Source organism: Panicum virgatum, chromosome 2N, assembly GCF_016808335.1.
Source record: "Panicum virgatum strain AP13 chromosome 2N, P.virgatum_v5, whole genome shotgun sequence".
Taxonomy (NCBI): domain Eukaryota; kingdom Viridiplantae; phylum Streptophyta; class Magnoliopsida; order Poales; family Poaceae; genus Panicum; species Panicum virgatum.
This window is the reverse complement of record NC_053146.1, coordinates 4,929,257-4,949,522: the sequence shown is the minus strand read 5'-3', so window position 1 is coordinate 4,949,522 and position 20,266 is coordinate 4,929,257. Positions and strand designations below refer to the sequence as shown.

The 20,266-nt window shown below is 45.0% G+C and overlaps 3 protein-coding genes and 1 pseudogene across 12 annotated transcripts; 3 read left to right on the top strand and 1 right to left on the bottom strand.

Moving 5' to 3' along the window:
• The first annotated feature begins 703 nt into the window (after window positions 1-703).
• On the top strand, window positions 704-4,195 carry LOC120659417 (microtubule-associated protein RP/EB family member 1C-like). 2 transcript variants are annotated; one of them, XR_005668996.1, is made up of 7 exons: window positions 704-939; window positions 1,024-2,128; window positions 2,259-2,345; window positions 2,990-3,097; window positions 3,179-3,655; window positions 3,747-3,835; window positions 3,964-4,195. XR_005668996.1 is itself a non-coding variant. In XM_039937558.1 (7 exons), exons 2-6 carry the CDS (start codon window positions 1,769-1,771, stop codon window positions 3,822-3,824), a joined length of 375 nt encoding a protein of 124 aa, XP_039793492.1. In that variant the 5' UTR covers window positions 705-939; window positions 1,024-1,768; the 3' UTR covers window positions 3,825-3,835; window positions 3,964-4,195. The 2 variants fall into 2 exon arrangements, 1 of the variants encoding a protein (XP_039793492.1); XM_039937558.1 differs by lacking the exon at window positions 2,990-3,097 and having other exon boundaries at window positions 705-939; window positions 1,024-1,855; window positions 2,060-2,128; window positions 3,602-3,655.
• A 3,352-nt stretch (window positions 4,196-7,547) lies between these two features.
• LOC120659415 lies at window positions 7,548-13,238 on the top strand. 9 transcript variants are annotated; one of them, XM_039937548.1, is made up of 9 exons: window positions 7,548-7,737; window positions 7,815-7,882; window positions 8,065-8,266; window positions 9,413-9,482; window positions 11,318-11,464; window positions 11,543-11,609; window positions 11,704-11,781; window positions 11,937-12,057; window positions 12,145-13,238. In XM_039937548.1, exons 5-9 carry the CDS (start codon window positions 11,330-11,332, stop codon window positions 12,551-12,553), a joined length of 810 nt encoding a protein of 269 aa, XP_039793482.1. In that variant the 5' UTR covers window positions 7,548-7,737; window positions 7,815-7,882; window positions 8,065-8,266; window positions 9,413-9,482; window positions 11,318-11,329; the 3' UTR covers window positions 12,554-13,238. The 9 variants fall into 9 exon arrangements, with proteins under 9 accessions (XP_039793482.1, XP_039793483.1, XP_039793485.1 ...); XM_039937549.1 differs by having other exon boundaries at window positions 7,806-7,882; XM_039937551.1 differs by lacking the exons at window positions 7,548-7,737; window positions 7,815-7,882 and having other exon boundaries at window positions 7,889-8,123; window positions 8,214-8,266.
• A 1,637-nt stretch (window positions 13,239-14,875) lies between these two features.
• Window positions 14,876-16,099, top strand: LOC120662286 (annotated as a pseudogene).
• Window positions 16,100-16,824: 725 nt separating this feature from the next.
• LOC120662285 (basic blue protein-like) lies at window positions 16,825-17,441 on the bottom strand. Its single transcript, XM_039941466.1, has 2 exons — window positions 17,276-17,441; window positions 16,825-17,177 (listed from the first exon to the last, which is right to left on the bottom strand). The coding sequence occupies exons 1-2, from the start codon at window positions 17,439-17,441 to the stop codon at window positions 16,825-16,827; spliced, it is 519 nt and encodes a 172-aa protein (XP_039797400.1).
• Between the last annotated feature and the right edge of the window lie 2,825 nt (window positions 17,442-20,266).

Sequence of the window (20,266 nt, the reverse complement as noted above, 5' to 3'; positions counted from 1 at the left end):
ATTATTACCTTTAGGATGATATATTAGAGCTAGATAAACCCAACTGATTTTTATGTTTGTATCTCTTGCTGGGATTCATAGGAGTTCAAATCTGCCAACTTTCTATTTTACCAGAAATGTTGTTCTTTGTATTTTGGTCAAATGCTGAATCGAATTGACTATCTCAACTCTTAAGCTATATGTTACTTAAAGCTAATTATCACAATATTTGAGTTGGCTTTTTGAATGACTTGCACTGAGGGTTTGATAACAGCTATTGATTGGGATATCTTAGAGGGGCTTGATTAGATAGAGAGGCTGATCCAAGAAGGCAAATTAGAGGGGAGGAAGGACCAGGAGGACGGGCATATGAACATTGAGAGGGCATTCTTTATGTTTTTTACCATAGAGGAGAGGGTATTCTTTTTTGTTTTTACCATAGAATTAATTTTGGACTTAATGTGATCCGTAGCATTAGCACGGGTATGCTTACTATTATTTTGCAAGTCTGCAATTTATCCGTGGTGTTAGCACGGGCATCTTAGAGTAACGCGCGCGTCTGCCATCCGATTCGTCGCAGAAGCATGCATCCGCGCGGCCCATTCGCTTCTTTTCGTTTTTGGCGGCCCATTAGTGATTTATCGCCCAGCTGTACTTCTGCATCCTTCCTATTTCTTCATCCCGTGACTTCTCTCAGCGCCGCCGGCTGCCGGCTGCTAGTGCCTGCCGACTGCCGACTGCCGGTGCCGCTTCATCGCTGCATGGTTCGCCCCCTCTCCTTCTCCTCCTGCAACTCCGGTGAAGTGCAAATTGCTCAACCTCTCTTCAATTTTTGCTTCATCCGCCTATCTTTCACTGGATAGTTTTTTTGTATCCCTAATTCTATGCTGGAGATGGTTTAAAGGCGATTCATCGAATTCGTGGATGGATTCTTAATAGATTAGGATATCAAATTGATAGGTATGATTTGTTCCCCAATCTATATTCCATCTATTCACCGATGTCTTTCTCATCTGTTTCCTCAATTCATTTCTTTTTTTTTAGGTTGCGGGATTCAATTTAAGAATGTTGGTTTGCAGATGCAATTGGTACATATGATCAATTTACCATTACGTACCTAGTTGCTTGCTAAATTTATTTACCCAATTGTTATTATACGCAATGATGGAAGTGTTACTAGTATGTTGTGCTTGGTTAATTCCGTGACCCAATCTTGTGTGTCGGATCTCTTTAATTTGCATCACGTAATAATTCTAGGTTGGTTGCTTTCTTGTGTTGGTGGCCCATCACTGTCCCAATAATGCTTGCAATTTTATAACTCATCTCTGCAATCACTCCTCTAAAGCACGGATTATTCTTTGCTATGGCCACCCAAAAAAACGCCCCTACTGAGATGCCCACAACGTTGGGTACCCAGATATTTGTACACAGCATCCCTCCACCATTGATCGTCGCCGCGGCCCCTTCGTCTTCCTCTATCGTCAATCGTCAACCCCGACGCCGTCCCTAACCGCGGGAGTCCGAGACTGGCGTTCGCCGTGCGCCGCGCCCTGCGCGTGCGTGACCCGCGGCCTCCCCGCCGTTAGGGTTCGGGAAAGGGGTTCCGCGGCCGGCATGCGCGGCCACCGCATTCCGCCCCCGACTTCGATCACCGCCCGCCGACGGCGTCCCGGACGACTTCGTGGAGTTGTTCGATTTCAACTATTGCAACGAAAAGTTTGTTTTGCAGCTCGCGAGTAAGGGGGAAGGAGCCGATGGCGGCGGTGTCGAGCACTCGAGCATCGGGATCATGGACAGCGCCTACTTCGCGGGGAGGGGCGAGATCCTGCACTGGATCAATGCCACCCTCCAGCTCTCCCTCGCCAAGGTCGAGGAGGTCAGGCCCCTTTCTCATCCCTAATTTATTGGGCCACGCTTGCTTGGTTCAATTTGCCAGGTTAAGGGTTAGGGTTTGATCTGTCCGAGAGTATCGCGATCTCTTGTTCACGCGCAAGAGGATTGTGTGGTCTGGGAATTGTTTGATGTGTGGCGCGGTGCGGGATTTTGTGCCGATTGGTTGTTTGTTATCCCTTTGCCGCATGCTGCGTCGGGGGCGGTGCAGTGCCAGCTGATGGATATGGTTCATCCCGGAGTGGTACAGATGCATAAGGTTTGATACCGATGCTGCTTCCTTCCTTTTCGTACCAGCTTCTGACTTGATTGGTCTGTATTTGGGTCCGCACTCGTGGTGTTTGGTTGTTCAGTTGATTGTAACCACTGTATTTTGTGCATGTTTGCAGGTTAACTTTGATGCGAAGACTGAATATGACATGATCCAGAGCTACAATATTCTTCAGGATGTGTTCAACAAGCTGTGCATAATCATGGTACTGGCTCCCAGCCTTTTGATTGCGTGCTTGGTGCATTTCGATCTGTGTAATTTGCATATGATATTCTCTTGTGTTTGCAACAGTCAAGCTTCTGTGGTAGCTTGTGTTCCAATTTTGGGGGAAAAAATGTGTTGCAACAGTCAAGCTTCTGTGGTAGCTTGTGTTCCAATTTTGGAATGGATGCTTTAAGTGATTGCTGAAATTGGGATTTAGCTCTTCTATGTGTAAATTCTTCTTTTGCACGTCTAAGATTTCGCCGTAGCGTTAGCGCGGACTAATTTAGTTTCCTTTTTCTAACCACAGTTTGAATTTACATTTTTACTGATATGCACTTGAAATCTCATATGGCAATTTTTCATTCGTTGTCAAGGCTGGCAATAACTACAATACAAAGAACTTGGGCATTGAATAAAAAAGAGTTTGCTTTACTTGCAAAACTTGTTAGTATCACTATAGAGATTTTTCCTTCTATGTTCTTGTTCTTGAATCAGCTGGACTGAATGGACAAATTGGAAGGCATTGGATAATATATTAGTGAAAATATTTTCTCTCTCGAAAAATGTCACAATAATGTTTGGCAAGGTAGGGCAGGTGCATTCTCTTATGGGAGCCTGATAGTCTGATGGCTCCTTTTATTTCAGCAAGCCAATATATACAACGCATCCTATCCCAGGCTCCTCTCCGTCCTCGACGTTATTTATTTCAAGAACTTGGGATGGCATATGCCAGTTTCAAATTAGATTACTATGGTATGAGTCAGTTGCAATAACTTTAGCTAAATAAGGAGTATTATCGATAAAAATTATTTTATTAGTGGGATTTGATTGCAGCTTCACCAGTTCTTGGATTCGTTTCATGGGGCCAACAAGCAGCTTCTTGAGCCGTCGTGATTCTGCGGGCACCTTTTACAGCAAGTTGGGCTTGCTGTTTGGTCTGGTTTTCTATAAAACAGCATTGAACCTGTTGTACTTGTTTTTTTTAGGCTAACTTGTTGTACTTGTGAATGCATTCGGATATAGGATTAATCTCTGGAATTCTAAAAAACATCTATGTTTACCAGCAACTTGTTGTACTTGTCAATATTGCTATTGGAGATCCCAATGGTAAATTAGAACATGTGAACTATCAATTTTCAAGGATTAAAGTCACAAACTACATAGTAGATGTAAATGTATTGGCCTGCAACTAAATTTGTTCCTTGACCTGCTGGTTTATATATTAGCACATCATTTATCATTTTGACTGTCTTGTAGGAACTCTCTGATATCAAAAGTTCACTCAATAATGAAATAGAACAGCTTCATTCAGTAAGGATCTCGCTTGCATTCCAAGATTTTCTGCTTTTCATCTCTGGAATTAGTTCTTTTTGAAAATATTTCCTCTCATGTTCCTTTCCAGGATTTCCAAGAGCTGAGGACAACCATTAAGAAGGAAGTGGATGGGAGAATAAAAATGTGGATTTGTCAGCTAACTTAGGGAGCTTGAAAGTAAGTAGAGGTCTCCATAGTTTTACTTGAAGAACGGATAGCTTTGCTGCATAGGAATTTGCTCACAAATGATAGGCGACTTTTGTTACTAATAAGTGATCTTTAACCCATTTTACCTTCCTTTCCAGTTGAATGATGCTTCTGAAAATCATGAGGAAAGCAGAGGCACTGAGGATGGCAAAGTAATTGCTTTTACATGGATGACTAGAACAAAGTAGCAACAAGCACTCTTCTTTTGTCTGTTATAGCGTTCAAAAGTTGGGTAGTGAGTATTTTCCCAGTTCTATGAAAATTGAGTGTGCGCAATCATTTTCGAAATTCACACAATGGTATCTATGAAAACCTGATTCATTCGATCCAGCACCTATTTATAAGAATAAACTTTTGTCTCGTAGAACTCCGTCTATGCTGACTGGAAGACTCTCTCCTCCTGAGTCGTCTCAGCATAGCCGGTCCCAAGCCCGGGTAAAGGAGGAGGGTTGCGTTATATTTTGGCAAACCAACATAAAAAATAGCCACTCTAATGGATTTGAAACCCACAAGAAACTCGTTGGGGCGTAACACTCTTAGCGACGCGCTACATCGGAACCCGGGTGTGGTGATAAATGGGCAAGGGCCGGGTCGCCATCCCCCCAAGGGTGCGTCGTATCGTGACCTGGGTACGATGATAAGTGAGCAAGGGTCGGATCGTCACCTGAATGGTGCGCTACATCTACGCCCGGGTGTAGTGAAAAATGAGCAAGGGTCTTCGCACTTCCCTCGACGGGTGCGAAGGGTAAGGAAGCTAGCCGAGCCAACTAGGATTCGTATAGGTAGCTGGAACGTAGGGTCCCTAACGGGTAAGTTGCGAGAGCTAGTTGATGCAGCAATTAGGAGGCGTGTAAATATTCTATGCGTTCAGGAGACTAAATGGAAGGGCCAGAAGGCGAAGGAGGTTGAGGATACTGGCTTCAAGCTTTGGTACACGGGAGCAACTCCGGGTAGGAATGGTGTAGGCATCTTGATTGATAGGAGCCTTAAGGATGGAGTCGTAGAGGTTAGAATGCAAGGCGACCGGATTATCCTAATCCGGTTGGTAGTTGGAGATTCGGTTTTGAATGTGATCAGTGCCTATGCCCCTCAGGTAGGCCTTAGTGAGAGCACTAAGATGCAGTTCTGGAAAAATCTAGATAGCATGGTTAGTACCGTGCCTACCAGCGAGAAACTCTTCATAGGAGGAGATCTCAACGGCCATGTGGGTGCGACTAATGTAGGGTTCGAGCGAGTGCACGAGGGTTTTGGATATGGTAGCAGGAGTCAAGAGGGGGAGGATGTGTTGAACTTCACGTTAGCCTATGACTTGTTGATAGTGAATACCGTGTTTAAGAAGAGGGAATCCCATCTTGTGACGTTTCATAGTGGACAACACTCGAGCCAGATCGACTTTATCCTTGCTAGGAGGGAGGATAGACGTGATTGCTTAGATTGTAAGGTGATACTTGGGGAGTGTGTTGTCCCTCAACACAAGCTTGTGGTGGCGGACTTTCGTCTTCGGGTACGTGTCCACCGGGACAAACGTGCCAAGATTGCGAGAACAAAGTGGTGGAAGCTTAGAGGGGAAGTGGCACAAGCGTTTAAGGAATGGATGCTAGGTGAGGGGCCTTGGGAAGAAGGAGAAGACGTAGATGACATGTGGCTAAAGATGGTAACATGTGTTCGGAAGGTGGCCTCAGAGGTGTTTGGCGTGAGTAGGGGAGGCAAACAGGAGGGGAAAGACACCTGGTGGTGGAACGACGAGGTGCAAAGGGCTATTAAGGAGAAGAAGTAGTGTTTCAACCGCCTCCACCTTGACAAGAGTGCAGCCAACATCGAGGGCTATAAATTAGCAAAGAGGGTTGCAAAGCGAGCTGTGAATGTAGCAAAGGGTAAGCCGTATGATGACCTGTATCAGCGGGTAGGCACGAAAGAAGGGGAGAATGTCATTTATAGGATGGCTAGGATCCGCGAGCGGAAGACAAGGGACATCAACCAAATCAAATGCATTAAGGATGGGACAGATCGACTGCTAGTGAAGGATGAGGAGATCATAGATAGATGGAGAGAGTACTTCGAGAAGTTGTTTAATGGGGAGAGTGAGGGCCCTACCCTTAAGTTAGATGACTCTTTTGACGATACCAACAGATGTTTTGTGAGGAGAATTCAGGAGGTAGAGATCATAGAGGTTTTGAATAGAATGAAGGGAGGTAAAGCGATGGGCCCTGATGGTATCCCCATTAAGGTGTGGAGATGCCTAGGAGATAGAGCAATAGTATGGTTAACTAAGCTTTTTAATCTCATTTTTCGGTCAAACAAGATGCCGGAAGAATGGAGGAGAAGTATATTAGTACCTATCTTCAAAAACAAGGGCGATGTTCAAAGTTGTACTAACTACCGTGGGATTAAGCTGATGAGCCATACGATGAAGCTTTGGGAAAGGGTTATCGAGCATCGCCTAAGAAAAGTGACAAGTGTGACCCAAAACCAATTTGGGTTCATGCCTGGAAGGTCAACCATGGAGGCGATTTTCTTAATACGACAATTGATGGAGAGATATAGGGAGCAGAAGAAGGACTTGCACATGGTCTTCATTGACCTTGAGAAGGCATATGACAAAGTACCGAGAAATGTCATGTGGTGGGCCTTGGAGAAGCACAAAGTCCCAACTAAGTACATTACCCTCATTAAGGATATGTACAAGGATGCGACGATGTTTGTCTGGACATGTGATGGCAACACCACTGACTTATTAATATAGGCCTACACCAGGGGTTAGCATTGAGCCCTTATTTATTTGCTTTAGTGATGGATGAGGTCACAAGGGATATACAAGGTGAGATTCCTTGGTGTATGCTCTTTGCTGATGATGTGGTGCTAGTTGACGAGAGTAGGGCATGGGTTAATAGGAAGTTAGAGCTGTGGAGACGCATGTTAGAGTCTAAAGTGTTCAGACTTAGTAGGACCAAGACCGAGTACATGATGTGCGATTTCAGCGCGACTAGGCATGAGGGGGGAGACGTTAGTCTAGATGGGCAAGTGGTGGTCCAGAAGGATACTTTTCGATATTTAGGATCGGTGCTACAAAAGGATGGCGACATTGATGAAGATGTTAGGCATAGAATTTCAGCTGGCTGGTTGAAATGGCGGCAAGCTTCTGGCATCCTTTGTGACAAGAGGGTGCCACAAAAGCTAAAAGGCAAATTCTATAGGACAGCAATTCGTCCGCCGATGTTATATGGTGCTGAATGTTGGCCTATAAAAAGGCGACATGTCCAGCAACTGAGTGTAACAGAGATGCGGATGTTACGGTGGTTTTGCGGGCACACAAGGAGGGATAGAGTCCGGAACGAAGTTATTCGGGATAGGGTCTGGGTGGCACCAATTGAGAAGAAACTTACCCAGCATCGGCTGAGATGGTTTGGACATGTCCAACGAAGGCCTCCTGAGGCGCCGGTGCGTAATGGGGTTCTTGAGCGGGTCGATAATGTAAAGAGGGGTAGAGGTAGACCTAAACTGACGTGGGATGAGTCGGTTAAGAGAGATCTTAATGATTGGAATATTTCTAAAGAGATAGCTTTGGATAGGAGCGCTTGGAGACTAGCTATCAATGTGCCTGAACTTTGAACTTATTTCTTTCGGGTTTCATCTCTAGCTACCCCAACTTGGTTGGGAAAAAAGGCTTGTTGTTGTTGTTGTGAAACTTTTGTCTCGTAGGAAAGTATATCGATGAACGCAAGCACCCCTGCGTAAACCATCCATATTATTTGACTAATCAGTTCTAAATCTTCTAGGCTAGACTGTATAACCAGCCACTTAAATTCAAGAAAGTAATGTAGCACGTTGGTCACCCGATGATGCCTAATGAGGAATCTGTGTCTTCAGCAGCGGTAAATACTATCATTGGGTACAATACAGGTTTTCTAATCCAGAATATTACTGATCAACCATTGTTTAGTTTTCTTAGGTTGGTTCTGCTATTAAAGTAAAAGCTGCTGCAATTGTTGTGTTTGCATCCTCAGGGAGAGCTGTTAGGTGCCCTATATTTACTCTGCAATTGTTTACATTTCCACTTTTTCTTCAGCCCTGCATCTGCATCTTGTTAATTATCACTCTATTCCTCTGGCTATGAATAGTTCATGAAACTTATTGCCCAATTGTGGTGATTTCATCTTTATTCTTTTCTCTCATAAGAATAATTGTTGTCTTCTATACAGTTTGATGTGCTTAACACGGGAAGAGGATCATTCGAAGAAAAAAAATCCATGAGCTACAGGTGCGAATCAGACAAATCAGATTCATTTATTTCCGAGGATTGACATCAAACTAACTCCTATCAATTGTGTGTAAAATTTTGGAGGCAAAGAATAAAGTCATGTTGTTATTGGATCACTGAAAACAAGCTGATTTGATCCGTTGGTAACATGCTTCTCTCCATTCTGAGTTCCTTCATTTACACATAGTTCTTAGCATTATATGGCTTTTACTGATATGATGCATCTCTATACACGAACACGAAATAATTTTAGACATCTGCATCGATTATCTGATGAATTATGGTCCACAGCTTTTAGCATTTTTGGAGTATAGGTTTCAGCTGTGCTTTTAAGGGAAGATTAAAATAAGTTAGTCCCACCAAATTAACAGAATAGAAGCTGGGACGGCTAGCAGCTACCAATTTCATCTGTTAAAACAGTGAAACAACCAAATCCAGCAGATTCAGACTGCAGTTTTCAGCAAATACAATAAATGTAGGTTTTAGTAAATCAAGTCAATTAAATTTCTTCATTTTTCTTCTTAGGTCATTCTTAAAGCAGCACAATGATGAAGTGGCATGATTAAGTTGAAAAGAAGGCAGGTAGCAGTAGAAAGTAAGCTAAAGGAAATGCAGGGTAGGAGGTACTCAGTATTCAGCATGCAGTTTGCCAAAGTGGAGGGAGAAAGGCAGAAGCTGAAAATGGGAGTAAATTTTGTAGGTTGCTTTCATTGGGTTTCATTCATTAGTTTCTGAAAGCATCAAGAAAACTCTGCAAGTCCACATAAGATTTTTGATTAGGTGGCAGAGAGAGAGAGAGTGGGGAGAGAGAACAAGATATGGGATTGCATATTAGCCTATCCTGTCCTGAACTCCTAATGCCAATTTCAAGCTCCGCTTAGTTTGCAAAAATTAGCGGAAACGGCAGCCTTGAGCCTATCGTTCTTAGATGGTTTATGGTCTTTGTCTAGCATTTCTTAAGATGATCCATCAAAATTCAATGTATGATCCCATAAGTTGTGATTTTACTCTATATATGTGGTTGTGTGATCAACAAAATAACTTTTATCTTTTGTGTGGATTAAATATTTTTCAATTTGAATTATGAATCATGTATTGTTTAGTGTATGTCTGAAATTTTTTTGTGGCGTTAGCACGGGCACCTTACTAGTACCAAATACTGCTCTATATTATTTGATTTTTTTGCACTAAGCTCACTCTGTGCTTACCAATTTTTCATAAACAATGTTCTATATCATTACTGTAGATCTTTTAATTAACAATGCGTTGCGTTCAAACAATTTATAAAGATTGGGGGGATGCCACGGATCAAGATAACAGCAGGAAGGCTTCTGTGGTTTCTACTTCATTGGAACAAATGTAAACAATGTTCTATATCATTATTGTATGGTGATCTTTAATTAACAATGTGTTCTATTCAAACAATTCTAGTATTTTCTTCCAAACGAATTATGTTCCACAAAATAAATTTAATTTTTCATTCCAAATAATTTTTTCCTAAGCAATTATGTGCCATTGGAACAATTCTCGTATTTTGTTCCGTAGGATTTAATTCAAAATTTTGTTCCATTGGAACAAATATAAAAATTTGTTCCTAAGCGACATCATTGTTTTTGAATTTTAAAAAATTGTTCCCTTGAAACAAATGTAATAATTTTGTTCTTACCATTTTATGTTCTTCATCATCAATATGCGTAATTTGTTCGACAATGTGTTGGGCTGCAACAATTCAAGCATTTTGACCTACAATTTTTATAAATTAAAATTATTGTTCCATTGGAATAATACTAGTATCTTGTTCCAAAGAAATTGTGTTCCACATAATTAATTTATTTTTTTGTTCCACAGGAACAAATGAAATAAATAATGTTCCATTTGGCACAGTTCATGTATTTTTGATCAAACGGAATTATGTTCCACATAACAAATTTAAATTTGTGTTCCACATGAACAAATAAAATTATTTGTTTCTAATGAATTACGTTCCATTGGAACAATTCTAGTATTTTGTTCAAAATTTTGTTCTATAGGAACAACTATAATAATTTGTTCCTAAGCAACATCATTGTTTAGCAGTCAGCATAATACAATGATTCGGCCCGTCCATGACGGTAAGAACGATCCAACACACACCTCTGGCTGCAGCCCAGTCCATCGGTTTGGTCTATTTTAATGGGTCGTTCCCTAGGCTCAGCGCAAGAGAACAGAACAACTGTGTTGCAGCCCATCTGTAGCGATTTCCTCTCTCTTCCCACGCTCCTGCACAGATCCCATCCTCTACACCCTCTGTCGTTTTGTGATACCTCCTGATCACTGACCGTTGCGGCGTCCACGGGCGAGCTTCGTCGCCGTCTCGCCAGTCTGCTTCCGCCGCCACAGGTGTTGAGCTCCCACCTATCTCATGCTCTCCTTCTGCCTCTGTCATCCCCCTTCAACCAAATGTTTTTCTTCAACACCTAACCCTAGTTTTGTTAAACTGGATCTCATTGGCTTCATTCGAAGGCGACGATTCATGCCGCTGAGGAGGTTTTTATGTCCATCTCTGCTCCGATTGACCCCTTCTTGGGGAGGATTGATAGTCCACCAAACCGAGTAGTAGTTTAAGGATTGGTGGGATTTATACTGAGTAGTAGTTTAGGGCTTGTTTTGTAAGATCTGGATTGGAGAATGGGAGGGATTGAGAGGAAAGTGAACTAAATTATTCTCCAATTCCTCTCATTCCCACTCAATCCACTTAGAAGGATTAGTGGCATTGGTTCCATCTTGCCCCTTCACGGCGTCTGACCAAACATGCTATCACTATAAAATTTCCGTGTGATTCCGTTCTCCTGCAATAGGTTCTTTGAAAGGAAAAGGGGAAAGTGAAGCAGCCATTTGACTTTTGTTTTATTTTACCACTTTCAAAGTCAACAGGGTATCTTGTACTTTTCAAAGGAATATTCCTATGTTTGTTTTCTAGGTGACTTATGTCATAACTTTGTGGTTTAATGTTTGCATTAACTACCAATATCAACAAGGTATCACACAAGTTGAATCCCCTTGTACTTTTCGATAGGATATTGCTATATTTGTTTTCTAGGTGACTTACCAGATCATTTCATCTTGCATTTACTATCAGAACCTTGTGATGTTTATCCACAACATTTACTTACAATTTATATTCTGATTTATAATTCCGTTTTGCAATCATGCAGGCATTGGAATCGATGGACTGGTTTACTTGTTTAAGTCACTGCAAGGTCCAAGTGAATATGTCCAACGACGAGGCCAGGCTCCAGTTCACGGATGGCAAGTTTAACTTGCACTGCAGTCCTTGCAAAATAAAGTGCAGTTATCATATCGTAAGAAACCTAATCTTGACTGTTCATTGGGTTTAAAATGCAATGCTTTTTGTTGACTTCTCAAGTTGATGTTCACAGGAAAAGGATGAAGACATTGATGTTACGACACCTACTGGCTCTAGTCTTCTTCAGCCCCCCAGTATCAGTATGTGTAATGATAATACCTTTCGATTGTAGAAAATGTTGCATTGTCAATTTAACAAAGAATTGCCTCATAACTTGTTGTCATTGTGCTATAGGTCATTTGGTATCTGATTTGGGAAAGCTAGTTCCTTTTCCGGATCTGTCTGAGCCATCTGACACTGACCAATCTATAGGTATGTATATTAATCGTAATATCTCCTTTGAGTTTACCGTAACATGCGGAAGTTTGACTGAGGTGTAGCTGTGCATAGGCAGTTACTCTAACTTTGTTTTTAGTTTATATTTTGGTCCCTATACTGATATGATGTCATATCTTCTACACTTGAAGGCGGCAGCAGCAGTATTCAGGGGCTTTCAAGTGCCCTTGGTCATATTTGTTTGGGTACACCAGATGGAGGTCAAATGGGTACCAGTGCGACCACCCAGGAGGAAGGCATTGATGAGCTTAGGTATTATTTTCCATTCTGCATATATTTGTTGTATTTTCATGTGCTGTCAACCTATAAAAAAGGATATAATTTTCATACTTTTGGCAGTGATAAGCATGCTGGGTTCTTCATTCATCGCACATTGAGCAGCTTGAATTTATCACTAGAAGAAACAGAGAAGCTAAAGGAGAAGTACGTATTTGCCGAAACCATGAGTAGAGAGGATGCATTGAAGAAGGTCAGGAAGAAACTTTTGCTGTGCAACATTCAACAGAGGAAATTCCCGCTCAAGATGCCTATGAAAGGAGCTGATGTGTTTGTCTATGATGAAGAGTTGAGGCAGGTGTGTCGGCTTAGAAGGCCTGAGTATTGTATCGCTGATCAGAAGTCTAAAAGGATGGGGGATCTACTCATATCTGTGAAGACTTGCTCAGCAAGGGAACATCAGAACGCCTCCAATTTCTTCATTACATGCCCCCATGTCTTGTTAGTAAGGAAGACTTTGAAAAGTCTATGAAGAATTTGCGTGAGCTCACTACTGAGATTACTACCCTGATGGAGATAAACAGACATTCTCTGTACTTGACAGCATTTCCGCAAGATTTGACTATTGGACCAGCTATCTTATATGTTGATGAGGAGGTATTGGTGGATTGCAACCTTGGAGGATCAAGTGGGAATCAAATACCTTCTGACGTGGCGAGCAGGCAACATCTCTTGCATTAAAGTGCTCAGTTTCAAAAGATCTTCTTGATGATCTGGAGAAAGCTATTGATAAATTGGACCAGGAAGCACATACTACACTGAACCAAAGACCTGTAGAACCTTGTGTAGTTTCCCGAGTTAGCACTAAATGTGAAACAAATATTTTAAAAGGTAAAGTATCTATTAGAGCTCCTGAGGTGGTAAAAGGTCCAAAGAAGAAAAGAGAAGACGTACTTGAAAAGAAAGGGAAGAAAAAGAAGACTACAAACCAAAAAAAGGTACGTGGCTCCTTCAGTCCAAGGAGGATATACAAGTCTTTTAGCTGTCCTTCATGAAGATTCATCAGCTGCTCGAAAATTACATTTTGATGAAGTTTCAAATTCTGCTACATTTGAGCAATAGTCATAGTTTGATAACTTTTAAATAAACCACTGAACTGTAATGTTCGAGTTGTACTGATTCCGCGATTCTATATTTTTCTGGACTTCACACAACTAGTGCTCTTGCATTTGTGATGTTTAAAATCACAGGGTTTTCTTCTAAACCTGTTATAGAAAGCATTATTCATACCCTCACTTGGCTTCTCTTCGATGATATAAGCAATTAAGCACCATCGATGTATAAATATACTCTGCATGTTCGACGTACAGGGTTGCTGGTTTGCAGAAGACCTTCAAGCTTGGTTTTGCTGCAGACGGCCGATGTGTTGCCCAGCTCAAGAATGAAGAACGACCTGGCCCCGAGTGATGTCCGCAAGCAGAGATGTTTCCATCCAGTCAACGTGAGGGGACCAGCTTTGGCGATGCTGCAGAATAGCAATCCCAAGGCTCCGTCGCACAGCACCGGCTCCTTCCAATCCCGGCTCAGCTTTTCTGCTGCGGCTCCGAAACGGCGCACAGCTCCCGCGGCAGCTGATGACGCTATTGATCTGAGGGCGCCCGCCATGGTTAGCTATTTAGCTAGTTAGATTTGATGTGGCAATAAAAAAATAAAAGAGAGTAGTCACTAGCGACGAGTAAATAGCTGATCTATTTCACGTAGTCCACGAAAATATGAGAGGAGCGTGTGGGTCTAATAATATAAAATAGTTTTTTCTCTCTCTCACTTTCACATTAGCAGACTAAGCTATTATCATTGCGGACGCCCTTAGGGCAGCCTCCAAAGGCCACGCGGTGGAATCCTAGGCGGTGTCGCACGACCAGGCTGTGTGGCACCGCCACAGAGAATTTTCTGCCGCACTCTGGTCACCCTTGCGCATCCTCTATACGTGTCCAGATACTGTCAGTTACCGGCTACCGCAGGGCGTTTGAGTAAGAACATCATATCATGCCATGATGTCCTGACTTGTGTTTCATACGGTTCCCTTATGGTGTTTTTGGAACAGGTGCTTTCCTCCTACTCTTGTGAGCTTCCACTGTCCTTTAACTCCTCCCTGGCAGTGGTGTTCTTGAACTTCAGAGCAAACTTGGCGAGGCTGCTCTGCGACTCACTGATGCTGTTCACACAGGCGAACGTCGCGTCCTTCTTGTCCATGTCCTTGAGTGGCATGTCGTCGTAGAGGCTTGCGTTCAGGACCAACAGGTAGTTTGCCCCTTGTCCTCAATCCTCATGACAAGCCGAGTCCTCTCTCCACAAGATACTGGGACGTTCAGCTTCGGTTCACCTTTGGGCTCTTTCTTTCGAGCCCCCATCTAAGTATTCATACAAAGCTGAATCAAAAATAAATATAACCTTCTCGTTTTCTTCACCAGTTTCAACAGGGCCCTCTGTCGTAGCAAATTTCTTGGGTGCCTTTGCTGTCAAGAGCTGAGTTGTTAGCACCAATATTAAAAGAAGGGAACGAAGAACCATCAGTCTTCAAACCAAATAGGGTACCAGCACTTTAGTCATGTTTAGAGGCTGAACCAAACGAGAATGATGAGCTTGAAAATCCAGTTCCAGCTAGACCTGTGAAGGCATTTTGACCACTAGACAGATTCTTAAAGGAGAAAAGAGGTGTTGCAGATGATGTCTGCCCTTTGTTATCGGGCACCATATCCCATAGAAATCAAGCCTCTTGTGCAAACTTTGGAAACTCTAGTCAAGACCACAGGATCCTCATCCAAGGACTCCCTTTAGAGATGGATTCATTTAACACTTAAACCCCTCCACCATTAGCCAAAGTAATTACACTTTTGTGGATAACCCCCTTCACCTAATCCCCCTCCAGCGCCCAGCCCCCCTCCCCTGTTTCTCCCCCGATCGACCTGCGCACCATTCATGGCCTAAACCAAGCATCCAGATCCTCGAAGGAGCACCATCCATGGCCGAAACCAAGCAAGAACCACGTCTTCATGTCGTGGTGTTCCCATGGCTCCCGGACGGCGCCGAGTCCACGAACGTCGTCCCGCCGGAGAAGGTGGAGCTCCTCAAGGTGGCCTTCGACAGCCTCGCCGGCCCCGTCGCGTCCTTCCTCGCGGAGGCCTGCGCCGGCGGTGCCGGCGGGGAGGGCCACGGCAGGAGGCCTGATTGGATCATCCTCGACTTCGCTCACAGCTGGTTCCCGCCCGTCGCCGAGCAGCACGACGTGTCGTGCGCATTGTTCCTCATCTTCCCGGCACCGTTCGTCGCGTTCCTGGGCCCCAAGGCGGCAAACGACGCGCACCCGAGGACGGCGGCGGAGGATTTCACCGTCCCGCCGCCGTGGATCCCGTCCGCATCTCCCTCCCTCGCCTTCCACCTCCACACTAGGCCAGGCCGATCGCCCGCCGGTTCCGGCAGCCCAACGCTTCCGGCAGTCACCTCCGACATGGACCGCTTCTGGGAGACCGAGCAGCGCTGCCGGCTGGTCGTCTGCCGCAGCAGCCGCGAGGTCGACGGCCCAGCCATCTGCGACCTCCTCCCCGACCTCTACGGCAAGCCCGTCCTGCCCTTGGGCCTCCTCGCCCCGTTCGACGCTGCCGCGGTCGCCTCCCACCATGGGGTTGTCATGCGCTGGCTCGACGCCCAGCCCGCGAGGTCCGTGCTCTACGTCGCGTTCGGGAGCTAGGCGCCGCTGACACCTGAGCTGATCCGCGAGGTCGCGCTCGGGCTGGAGCTCGCTGGCGTGCAGTTCCTCTGGGCGCTCCGGGGAGCCGGCGGCGGCGGAGGCGTCGGGCTGCTCCCGGCAGGGTTCGACCGTCGCGTCGCCGGGCGCGGGGTGGTGCGCGTCGGGTGGGTGCCGCAGGTGCGGGTGCTGGCGCACGCCGTGGCGAGCGCGTTCTTGACGCATGCGGGGTGGAGCTCCCTCATGGAGGGGGATGAGGGGGGCTGGGGGGCGGTGCGCAGGTCGATCGGGGGAGAAACAGGGAAGGGGGGCTGGGCGCTGGAGGGGGATTAGGTGCAGGGGGTTATCCACAAAAGTGTGATTACTTTGGCTAATGGTGGTGGTGGGGTCAAGTGCTAAATAAATGCATCTCTAAAGGGAGCCCTTGGATGAGGATCCTATGGTCTTGATTGGGGTTTCTAAAGTTTGCATAAGAGGTTTGGTTTCCATAGAATATGGTGCATTGTTATCGACATCTTTGTGCTCGTCAGACAACCCTTTTTTTTGTCTCCGATTCACCTCCATCTTTCATGTCAGTATCATCCTTGCTAATTTTATCTAGCTCGTTTAAGCCTCAGTTGGGACCCAGGTCAATCCATGGTGCGGTACGAATCCCTCCCAGAGTTTGTAACTCCTTTTATGGCTGAGTCCAGTGTGAAATAAAATGAGCAGAAGAAGTTTCAAAAAAAATGTGTATAGAGAGTCGCAAAAAAAAATGTGTATAGAGATGAACTTTATTAAAATGAACTTATTAATGCCGGCGATATATAGTGGACGGCAAACTCAAATCACAACACATGACTAGGCAGCAGGGCCCTGTGTTACATACCGTTGAACACTTACTATACCTGGTACTAGTTCAAACACGAGTCGCAGCAGGAGTACATGTAAATCCAAACGACAGTAATAATCCGCCGACAGAAAAAAAATTGATCCGACCACACACAAAATGAAGTCAAGTATAATATCGATCCTGCAATGGGCCCGCGTAGGCGCGTCCGTCTTCCCAGCGATCCCGGCTAGAACGCGAGCACCGACGCCAGCACGGCGCCGGCCACGGCGACCGCGCCGCCGACCGTGTAGCCCATGGTGGGAGCGGACGACGGCGGCGAGGCCGGTTCTACCGGGGCTGGGGCCGGGGCAGGGGCCGGGGCGGCGCCGGTGCCGACGACGTCGATGACTAGCTTCATGCCGTTGTCGCAGTGGCCGGGGACGCTGCAGAAGAACCACATCTTGCCGGGCTTGTCGAGGGGGACGACGTCGTTGCCGGAGTACCAGGCCCCGAGCTTGTTGTTGGTCTGCACGTTGCACGCCGCGAAGTCCTCCCTGCCGACCTGGATCACCGTGTGGTTGTCCTTGGGGTACATGAACCCTGCCAAGAATCAAAGACGAGGGGACACGTGTCACCGAGGTCGGATATGCCGGCTCTTTCTAAGAGACGGGAATGTAAATAGGGCATCGCGCACGTACTCAGGGTGTCGCCGACTCTGAACGTCTTGCCGTCGGCCCAGCCGGTCTTGTTGAACTGGGCCCTCCAGCCGCCGGCGTCCCCGACCTTCCACTCCATGGCGGAGGCCAGCGACGCCACGGCGAAGACGACGGCCACGAAGAGCAGAGCTTGCCGGTGAGCTGCCATTGCCTCTTCCCTGGCGAACGACCCTGCTGGTCGCGAGCTTGCGATCGATCAGTCTTGGCTGTTGCTGCTACTGCTGCTGTGGCTTGGCAATGACAAGGGCTCGTGTCTATTTATACAGGAGATGGCACAGCAGAGCTATAGCCTTGACCAGGTAACACGCGACCAGATGGAACAAGTCTCCACAAGGTCGGTAGCGCCAGAGGGCAAGCTAAGACAAATGGAGTGTTTCGTCGTCCAGCTGATAAAAGCGAGGTGGAGCCTGCATTGGGATCGTCACTGGATGGGAGGCCGCAGGGACATGGCAAGAGACAGCGTCCGGCGATGCATCGGTGTTTCCACTGCCGGTTCGTCGCGCGCCCGGGGTTGACGTGCGTTTTCCAGGTGATTTCGTCGCACTGCATTTGCATAGACAGCTCTCGATCCCCGGCGGTATACATTGACCTGGCGTCTGGCTGTCTGTCTTCCGTTGCGTCTTAGCTAAGTCATGTACTCCCTTTCATCGTAAAAAAAAAGGTCATGTACTCCCTCCCTCCGATCTGAAATATAAAATATTTATACCTAAAGGTAAGTCATCCTAAGGTCCTTTAGATAAAAATGCATGCTAATTTTCTTGGTTTAGATGCTGGGTTTGCAAAGAAATCAATTGCGGTGGGCTAGGGAGTAAAAAAGTATGTTATTCTTGTTTTTTGTGCGGGCAGCCAAAAATTAAGCAATTGATTATAACTGAAGAATGACTAATAAAAAATACTTGGTCTAATCTCTACCTTCATAAATTTGCTTGCAAAAACTCAGGACGCCCTACATTTCAGGAAGAAGGTGTTGGAATTATGGGCTTGGCCCATTTATTCTCTTCAAAGCAATTAAAAGAATTCAAAGCTCACTATTAAATGCTAGGGAATTAATTGCTTAATTCCGTATCGAGATTTGAGAAGGATCTCAACCGACTTAAAGGGTGAACTCTGTGTACACCACTTGTGAAGCCGGTAAGAGGAGGTCGATGAACCACGCGGGCCGAGGCCGTGACGTGCGGTGAGATGAGAACGTTTTGTTGTTGAATGCAATAATTCAGAGACAATAAACGTTGACAGTGATGACTGGAGAATCATGGTCTTTACCGTTACTAGTAACTGATGGCACTGATTCACCAGTAACTGCACTCATCAAAGCCAATTACAGCGTCCAGGTTCGTTGAATCTGAGACACCTCCACACCTATATAAACCAGCCTCTCCTCCACTCATCTATATAACACAAGCTCTTGCTTCAGGTACTCCTGCTTAGGAGACCTCTGCTGCTTTCTGTCATCCCCATCGCTACCTCTGCTCGCTGAAGATACTACACGGGATAGCGGGCAATCAGGTTTTTGGGGAGCGTCTTGCCGTAACTGCTCGCTCCCTGAACGACTACTTCGTCTATATCCCGTCGTGAACGACTACTTCGTCTACATCCCGGCGACCAGAACGACTACTTCGTCTTCGTCTACTTCCTGGTGATCGTTCGTGGGACTGCACTGCGAACATCTTCCTGCATCGACGTCGTTCGGCTACATCAAGGAAGGCCAGTCAAATAGAATGTCTATTCTAGCTGGTAACGACGCAACCGGTGCCTCCAGCACTGGTCCCATCTTATAGTACATTCTAAACCTATTCTGGTTTAAGTTATTGTTCATGCTTATTAGTGAGAATAACATGAACACAAGCACATATTTTATTCACACATTATCACTCTTTTATGCCATGAAATTATTAGTAATATTTGGAATTAAAATATACCAAAAATTGCCTAGATATCAACAGAAGGGAGTATATATTCTTAAAAGAACGTCATGTATGTATTGCATACAGGAAACCAGGAGCAACGCGAGATACATCGTTGATTTTCAATCCAACGGCTATGTATAAAGCTCATCGCCTGATTTTTTTTTTGAAGCGTTACGCAGCTAATGACTCCGATGGTGCCATGATGGTGCTCGCGATCGACTAGAAATCTTGGTTGCACTCATGCACTCAGTAATACAAGGCTGGGATTAGAAATAATATATATGGGCTACAAAATGAACAACACAAACAACAGAAACAGCACATGCACTACGAATTCACGCATGTATACTCCACGTATATGCAGAGATAGGGGTGCAAATGAGTGACCTTTAGGTGCACCTTCAACTCTCTTTGGTTCAAAATTTTATACTAATTTTCTAAATTGAGATATGGTTTTATAGATTTAGTACAAAATTTTAAATTAGGAAGGGTTAGAGGGGCACATAATGGATACCAATTGGCACCCCTATACAGAGATAAATAAATACATGAGGCAAATTCAAAATGATGTATTCGGGCCACATGCATGCACATCATGGGGCGACGTCCGCGACAGCCTCGACCGGGGCACCTTGCGCGGCATGGATGTCCAGCCTGAACTTCTCCTCCATGCGCAGCTCCTCCTCGGCCACATATAAAAACTACTTATAAAATCATCCGTGTATGTAGATCGAACTTGTGGTATGAAATTGGAAAAAAAAATGGCACATAAAGTTAACAGAAAGTATAGAGCAAAGCATACAAAAGACTGAAAATATTTTAAACCTTGTACTAAATATTGTAGGGAGTAGAGCCTGATGAGGTTCATACTGTTGTCACATGGGCGGGGAGCTGTGCATAAGAACATCTCTTTTTATTTATTTTTATTTTGCGGAAGGGAGAACTCTATTAAAGATTAATAGAAGTGTTTACATCTTGAGCAACGATTTGCTCGACACACATCGGAGCTCGCTCTCTCCAAACAGCACTGTGATGAAGGCGCTTGGCTATCTATGCTAACTCATCT